The following is an 8,917-nucleotide window of genomic DNA, read 5'->3' on the forward strand; positions in this document are numbered from 1 at the left end:
CACACACACACACACACACACACAGTAAATACAATAGTTAATACATGAGTTATTAAGCTTGAATAAACAATAAGTATGTTTGTTTTGGAAGTAATTAACCTGTATGGGTAAGGCATTAATAAACAAGTTCCTTTATAGCTTATTAAGTATGAATCATTCTTAATTATTCATGTTTTCAAGGTTAATTAACCATTTATTAACAGTTAAGTAGAGGTAAAATAGATGTAGTTATCATGAAGTGCTACAGTACAATAAGTCTTTGCCATTTCAACTGTTTTATTTCTGATGTTCTGTCAGACGGTGCGTACCGTTCGTCGCCGGCGCTGCTACCCGCCCACCTGGAAACGCTGGGTCTTCTTCCTCTTCCCCGGCACCATGATCGCCACYTCGGCCGTGGCGCTGTACGCCTTCGTGGAGACGGAGGAGAACTACTTCTACATCCACAGCATCTGGCACATGCTGATCGCGGGCAGCGTGGGTTTCCTTTTGCCGCCTCGTGCCAAGCCCGACGCCAAGGTGACCCCGCTGAAACGCAAGCGGGGCTGCGGCTACCAGCTGTGCGTGAACGAACACGAGGAACTGGGCCTGGTGGATCCGGCCATTATCTCCATCAACAGCATCTGTACCAGCTGATAAACTCTCAGCTTCCGATGTTTTTTTTGTTTTTGTTTTTTTAGAGACWCTCCATTGCCTTCTTTTACTTGGGAAATTCACACAGGAATTGAAGCCACAGAACTTAAAAAAAAGGAAAATAACAAAAAAAGCAATGTAAATACTTTAATCCTGATGTGACGATCTAGAACTCCTTTTTTCTGTTGTAACGATCAAGGTAATTATGATCAGTATGTAATAATTATTATCAATAGTTAAAGTTATGACAAATTGTGGGTGTATATTGACACACTGTTGTTTGTGAATACGTATTTAAAGTCAAAGCTGAAACACTGCTGCTATCTGACGGTGACTGTAAAACTGCTTCTGTCGGTTATTTATTGTTGGCCAATTACTTGACGGTACTGAACGGCAGGCACGGATGGATATTCATCAAGGGCACGGCTTTTCTGAAATTCTTTTGAAATATATCTTTTGCACTGAGACACAAAAATGTTATTCTGTACATTTTTATAAGAGTATAAACAAGAGTGGGACCTCACAAATGTAAAACCTAGCTGTCYTGTGGAATGTTAGACCGTATTTTGAGATTGCAATGTATCACTTTCACATGAATGTTTCTATTGTTTGTGAAGGGAGCGGGTCCAAAGTTCTGGAAGGAGAAGAAGAGGGAGGTGGAAAAGCTTACTGGGGTAGTTCAGATCTTTGGGAGTGGGGTTTTGTGGAAAGGTTATGAACAATTAATGTTTTGTCTGCTGTAGACCACTCTTTGAATGGCATTTTATGGAAAAACTGTTTAATTCTGACCACAGTGATGAGCTTACAAATAACTGAATAGACTTGTGACAAACTGTTACATTTTTCTTTAAACAAGTCAAAAACTAGCCTGGCCCTTGCCTTCCGACGCAGTTCAGCTCAATTCTAGTTTCCCTTCTCTGCTCCATCTGGGACTTCTCCCATAGACAAGGATTTCACTGGCAGATTTTTAGCCGAACCAATCAGAGAAAAGAATGTCGATTTTCTGCGCAGTGTCTGCTTGTAGTTTATTTTACCTGGGCCAATCAGCAAACAGAAGGCGGAGTTTTGAACGACGTCAATTTTCTGTGCAGTGTCTGCTAGTTATTTTAGCATACGGCAGTGGAGGAAGTGAATGAAGCCAGTCTGTGTTGATAAGGCTTCCAAATTGAATTAAATTTGTCTGACAAAGCAGCAGCTCTCATTTACAGTCGTCTCGTTCAGCTCAGTAGTGTTCTCCTCTCAGTAGGGTTGTTTACAGCACACGCGATTTCCGGTTAGCTTCTTAGCTTAGCCTCCTTCACAGCGACATACTGTACACACACACACACACACACTGCAGCAGAGGCCACGCCTCCTGCAAGAATCGCTTCTCTACAGCAGCGAGTCCAGACCCTCTGTCCGAAGCAAAGTGAAGGACAAGGGTCTGGTTTTAACCAGGCCAGTCAAAAAACTAAAAACATTTAAAAATGATAAGAATTGTGTAAATCAAACGAAATCAACCCATKAAAACATATATTGTTTTAGATTTTAGATAAGAAAATGTCCCGTATGTTTACATAGAAGGGCATGGCTTAAAGGTTTTACAACAACCAGCCACTAGGGGGGCTTGTCCTTTGAAGCTTCAAATTCGGGCTTCCAGTCTTGTTTCTCATTAAAGAACATATTATTCAGAGCTGTCAAAAGTATTCAAAATCATCACTCAAGTASAATTACAGATACTAGGGTTTAAAAATACTTTTTGTTGAAGCATCAACGGTAGCTTTTTACTTAAGTAAAAATGTAAAAGTACTGGTTTTYAAACTGCTTAAATTAAAAAAGTCAATAGAATGTAAAAAGGAAAAAATTTTTTTTTAAATAAATCCTTTCTTAAGGCCGTCATGACCATAACGTTATATAAAAATGTTAACTAGGTCATCATTGTAAAAATGAACTGGTTCTGTACTGACTTACCTGGTAAAAAGATTTATGTTAAATTTTTGGSGATGAACTAGTCTGCCTGTTTCAACTGCATATCTGTGCCATGGTRGTCTTCATACTCAGCTACATATTTTCTGCTGGAGTATGATGTGTTTTGTGTCATTCAAGTGTAATAGATCGTACAAACCAATAGGGTGTCAGAATGGTATGCATTTATACTTTTATACTTCTATCCAGGAGGTGTTACATTTCTGCATAGGATTTTTTTAAATGATGACYAGACAGAATGAAAACAAACCAAAATGAAATAAAAATGAAATACTTTTTGGCATTTTTAAAATGTAAGGAGTAGAAGTAAAAAGTKATCTGAAAAGTAAATCATCCAGCGAAGTATAGATAAACAAGGGAACAAAGTATTTGTACTTGATTACTTAAKACCTCTGATATTAATTGATATAGTTCATATAAAGAGTTTTCTACAGCAAATAAAATATTGTTTATAACCTGTCCGCACGACCCTGTTTCAAATGTTCTGTTCTAAACAGACCCTTTAAGAGACCCCAGACCAAGACCTCATCTCCCTGCTCTTGTCTGACAGGACCTGCGTGACACCACACTCATGAACAATAAATGTTTTCTTTCTTTGCCTCCGTGTTACTTTGCTGCTCTCAGAGCTTTTAAATGCTGTGCAACTGGTGCGAACGCCTCACAAAGACATCACATTGCAATTCTTGGCCCTAATGGAAGCTGGTGGTTCTCAGACAGTGAGATGAGACGCTGTCAACAYCATCCTCCCAGGAATAGAGCGAGAGATAAATAATTCTTCCACACAGCAGCAGGATGAGAACAAGCTGTCGATATGTGGCCTTTCTCTTCCTTTGAAAGGAAAAGCAGGGCTGGGAGACTTTTATGACTTTCTGCTATATTCATTTTAGGTGTGATCCATCACTCCTTGTGCACACCAGATATTTCTTCCTGGATGATTTCAGGAAAAAAAAAWTCTTTTTTAGTAACTGCACATGGTAAGTGGCAGCGATACCTGGACTTGGTGTCACCACGACTCTTTACGGGCTCGGTTTGACATTCAGGAAAGTGGGCTTTATATGCTTTCTTGTCTTGAAAGGATTGCCACGACTGCCTTTTGTGTTTAAACAAAGCTTCAGCTGCCAAACTATTAGCCGAGAACAAAAACCACGGGGATCGTGGGGGAAGCAGCTTGGCTGGATCTGCTCGAGCCGAACAAATGAAAATCTTTAGAGGTGTTGGGTTGCCATAGTTTCAAATTTACCAAACAAATACAGGAGTGGTATRGATCCCGCAGCAATAATGTAGAAAACAACATTTCACCAAATGTCAGTCCATTCCAAACGGAATATTAAAATAAAAATGAAACAATAGGTTGATGGTAAAAAAAAAAGTCATTTAATTTTCTCTTAAAGGGGCAATATCATGTAAAATCAATTTTTTTGAGTTTTATATCATGTTATCCTCTCATCAAAAATATGCCCAGAGTCTTACTTTGACTCATTCATGCATGTTTGAGAAATCCTGTAGTGTCCTGAGGCAGCCAGGCAGGGGAGCAAAAACGACCAGTTGGGCCTAGAACCGCCTTTTGGGACCAGCTCCTCCTCTGGGCTGTCTCCAAGCTGAGCTTCCTCATTATGGAGCACACCTCTCCACCCCCCACCCCAAACACCCTGCCCATGACTCCTGCAGGTTCTCCGCAGCAACAAAGCAAACAACTGGTGAAACTGAAAGTGAAACTTAAACTGTCTGCTGAGCTCTTAACACTACTTTTCACTCAGTGAAGCTCTTTTCAGATTCAAAATACCTTTGAGGAAGCGTATTTTCAGATGTCAATTAAACTCCATCATAGCGTGCGCTGAAATGGGCTAGACAGAAGTGGAAGGTGGTTCTTAAAGAGACAGTATTTAAATATGTGCCTGAGAAACACATAATATTGCCCCTTTAAAGCCAAATAAATGATAACTAACCGGGATCCTCAAACTTCTACTAAATAATTATTTACCCTTGTCTGCAAATCTAAGAGTCTAATCAGTGCTTTAGGTGCTTTTATAATCCAATATGGCACAGTGGAGACACTGAGGGCTTTCCTTGCTCAGGGACACCTCAACATGTGACTTCATGCTTCTGGGAATCAAACCTCCGTTCCTCTCGATGAGGCAAAGCTGCGCTAACCACCGATCCACAGCTGCTTCTGAAYTTATTTTTCAAAAATAAGCTCAGAGCAAACCATAAACATACATAAAAGTCATCCAATAAAAAAGTGCATCTTGTTTTTTTAGCTTTGCAAGCGACTAAGATGGAGGATTACTCCAAAACCGTGACTGCTGCAGCTAATTATCCATGTTTTTTTTACTCAGTATGTGCCTATTCAGCTATAAAAAATATGATAGAATGAGGTCACTAGAGGCCAGAAAAATCGCTGTATTACTTTTTCCCCCCTCTCTCCGTTCGAAGGCTTGGCAATGCCACAAAATAAGAAATAGAGGACTCTGATTAAAAGGCAATGCTTTAAAAATGTTGTTGGCTCATACTATTTCACTGTAAAATTAAACTGAACAAAATGCATCCCACACCACCTTGATAACCTAAAAAGCACATAAAAAATATCAACCTGCCTTTTACTAGCGTTTTTCCTATTCATCTGTTCCAGTTTTTAAAGAGTCTTGATTATGAAAACAAAATGCTGAACATGTATGTTTATTTGATACGTGTTGAGGATGACTCTCAGCTATGACCACACCAAATTTTAGTTCAGCATCCGATCATTTGAATGAATTTCATTCATTTTTGTGTTTGCTAAAGTTGCTACCGGATCAGGCATTCACTTCTTATACAATTCAGATTGTGATATAATTTCCACCCTGTTGTCGACCAAGAAATACATCATTTCAAAGAAGATTTAACAGAGAAGTAACAAAGAAATACATCTTTTTAGAAAGGACTGAGTTTGGCGAAAGCAAAAGGATTAATTGAACCTACAGTGTCTGTTTCTCATTATTAAACATGCTGGTCAATCTGTAATGTTTAGGCATCCATCTGGTGAGWGCAATCAAGTCCAGTGTTTGTTATGCATGATTGCATAGCAACCAGGAAATATGATCTAATTTCATCTGACCAGATGGACAGTGGGGTGTAAATTTTACTCCCTAATGATGCTGGACTAGTTTAAATCCAGTCAATAAACAATCAGAGATACGTTGAAAATAACAACCCCATTACAGGTCAAATTATCAACCACTGTCTTTTACTTTCATAATTTTTTTCCTGTTAATTTGTTTCATGAAAACATCCCGTTCATGTTTTAGTGAAGCCATCTAGGAGCGAGGTATTGGATTTTCCTGCGCCCTAATCAATTTATCACTCACTTAAATTGATCTTTAAACAGCAACAGGCCCCATTTGCCACATGACAGCATAAACTTGATTTAAATATTAATGAGAGATTAGTCAATGTCCATGAGGGACATTAGGGGTTTGGGGAAAAAAAAGAGCAAAATCAGTGATGAATCTGTTACAACGGCTGCTACGCTGGCAGATGGAGGAGACGCAGAAGCTGAAACGGAAAGCTCTACGAGAAGGGAAGGGAAGACTCTTGTGTTTTAAATCATGGCTGCCGGTTAAACACCGCAGCCTAATGAGCGACAGTGAACAAAATATTTAACAGAAGAAAGAGTCTTTAGAGATTTGGACCTCTCAACAGGACACTGTTCTCTGTGGGTTATGGGTTTATAACAACCAATTTAGTCTTTACCTCTAGTCATTTGTTCTCAGTGTGCAGTCAATCAATATTACTCTTCAGAGTGAATCATTGTGGATTTTTTGTTGTTGTTTTGTTTTTGTTTTTTTTGCAGCTGTATTAAATGTCAAATCGACATTGACCTGCAATGCTAACTCTGTTTGTTTTAATTCTTGTTGATGCAGAAAGTAATCATTGGGATGACATCTGCACCTCATTCACTTTGGGAGTTAGCATGATTCAACAAACCTAAAAAACCTGACATAAACTAGTTTAATTCTGTCAATTTTACAGTTATTTGCTTGAATTCTGGTGTGGTAGTAGCTGAGACCGATCCCCAGCTCATATTTTGAGCACTAACAGATTGCACAAGATCCTTGTTTAAAACTTTGACATGAACTATTTCGGATCAATTCTGTCTGTTAGTAAAATATCTCATTAGCTACCTGACAGATTTTAATGAATCTTTCAGGAAATCTGAGAATGATTAACTCAGTTTAAGATGGCTGCTATTGTTAACTGATATTAAAAAACATAAATACTGCTATAACTCAATTTGACAGATACTGAGCTACAATTTGTTATGATTGTAGCTGAGAGTCACAAACACCTGGTAGATTTTTACATGCAGTACTTGGCTGTTTGTCTGTTAACAAAATATCCCATGGACAGATTTTCCTGAAACGTTCAGAAAGTAATCACCATATACCGCATGTCTAAAACTCCTTAATTTTAGAGTCAACTCCACTCCAGAAGGCCACCACAGCTATTTGACCTTAGCAAACATAGAAATGACTATAACTCAGTTAATTTCACAGACCTAAAATACAAAGTGGTAGTAGCTGACAGTCATATTCTTTCAAGGAATGTTAGATTTTTAATTTCCTTACTGTTTCCCTTTGTTGTTTGTTAAACTACAATCATTTCATTATAATATTGGATAAGACACAAAATAGTTTAACATAGTTAATTTTTTGCCAATTTTGCCAGAAGTTTCTGTTGCTTAGGAAAAAAWTTGTTGTTATTGTGTATTTTCCAGGCACATGGTTAAATTTTAACCATATTACCTTCAGTTGTTATAAAAATGCTGCCTATTTGAAAAATAAATTTGACTTTGCATCACAGTCTATCTAAACGCCTTGAAATTGGCCTCTGTCTCTTTAAGGACCCTCTACTATTTCAGACACTCCCACTTCAGCACATCTTCACAGCAATAGGTCAGGGGAGGGGTGCGCTGTGTGGGGCCGGAGCTCGACTTCAGACTGAGCTCCAGGAAAGAACTTGGCTGGGGACTGAGCTTCAGGGAGGAGCTAGGTATAAATAGGCGGAGCTTTGTACCAGCAAGTGTTAACACAGCTCCGCATGGCTACCACAGGAGATTTAAGGGTTTCATGCATGAATGAGTCAAAGCAACACACTGAGTATGGTTTTGATGAGGAAGTGATGTTATGACATGATATAAATCTCAAAATGTCAATTTTGCTTAATACCTGCCCCCTTTAAATGATCATTATCAAGCAATCAGTCTGATTTACTGACTGACCAATTAACTGGTCTTTCACTCTGATTCCCTCCTAATGAAGAAGTGTGCATTAGCAGGCAGCAGGTATAGCATAAGTGCTTTTCTTTTTATAGCTCATGGTTCTGGGTGAACCTGAATGGAAGGGTATTAAAAATGGAGAAAATTGTCCTCACACAGTGGATCTGATTAAGCAGCTTCACTCCTCATAGTTTGGCTCCGCTCTGCTCTGCTCCTCCGGATTCCTGTCAGCACACGCCGGACCCAAACACATCACGCAGACAGCCGGGCTGTCTGATGAGACCAGAAAGGTCATGCTACATTTCAGGCGCCGTGTCGAGAGGGGATCGGCTGAACGCTGGCGCAGGGGGAGATTTATTAAGTGTGTCGTGGTCATATGCAATGTGCAGCTCCCACACAGACGTCTCTGTCACAAACAACTAAAGGATGAGGGGCGTCTGACACGCCGAAAGGCTGATGGAGTGCTGATGATGCTCCAGGTTTAAAATGCAATAATGTCGCAGCTTGTGGAGTGAAGCCTCTTGTCCTTGTACCGCAGCCTGAGATTTATAAGCTGCAGCGGAGCGACTGGAGTTTTCAACGTCTTAATGCCAACAAATGCTAATATCAGTGACAGTTTGTGTAACAACTAATTTCTTTTAAATCTAAAGCAGAGGATTCAGTGGCTAGTAAAAGTACGGAAACCTTTAGCCTCAAAGGGTGTAATTAATATCATGACATGACATAAAAATGACTATTTGTAGGGATTAACCTAATTATCATACTTATTTGGAGACTTTACATAACTTTATCCAGTTTTAGGTCACAGATGAAGCTGTTGAGCCTGCAAATCTTTTCAAGACATTTTACACATACAGTAAATGAGTTCGAGAAAGGAGTTTGTTTCTATCCATAAATGAAACTGTCTGGAATTTGACTCTGGTTAGGCTGCAGGCTCATCATCAGAATGAGGTGAACTCAGTTTGAATTGACAGGAAACTGGATTTGGACTGAACAACAGAGGACTGTTCTTCCTGTTAAGATCTGTGTCTGTTTTTAATTTAATTTAATTTAATTTAATTTAATTTA

General features: G+C 39.1%; 1 protein-coding gene across 2 annotated transcripts in view; it reads left to right on the forward strand.

Annotated features, from left to right (window-relative positions):
- tmem8b (transmembrane protein 8B) overlaps nt 1–1,541 on the forward strand; it is a 36,887-nt gene extending 35,346 nt beyond the window's left edge. For both annotated transcript variants that reach the window (XM_014028840.1, XM_014028841.1), the window contains exon 13: nt 298–1,541. In XM_014028840.1, the coding sequence (XP_013884294.1) occupies nt 298–633 (336 nt within the window). In that variant the 3' untranslated portion in view covers nt 634–1,541. The remainder of the gene's footprint in view (nt 1–297) is intronic.
- The last annotated feature ends 7,376 nt before the right edge of the window (nt 1,542–8,917 follow it).

This window comes from Austrofundulus limnaeus, unplaced genomic scaffold (genome assembly GCF_001266775.1).
Source record: "Austrofundulus limnaeus strain Quisiro unplaced genomic scaffold, Austrofundulus_limnaeus-1.0 Scaffold819, whole genome shotgun sequence".
NCBI lineage: Eukaryota > Metazoa > Chordata > Actinopteri > Cyprinodontiformes > Rivulidae > Austrofundulus > Austrofundulus limnaeus.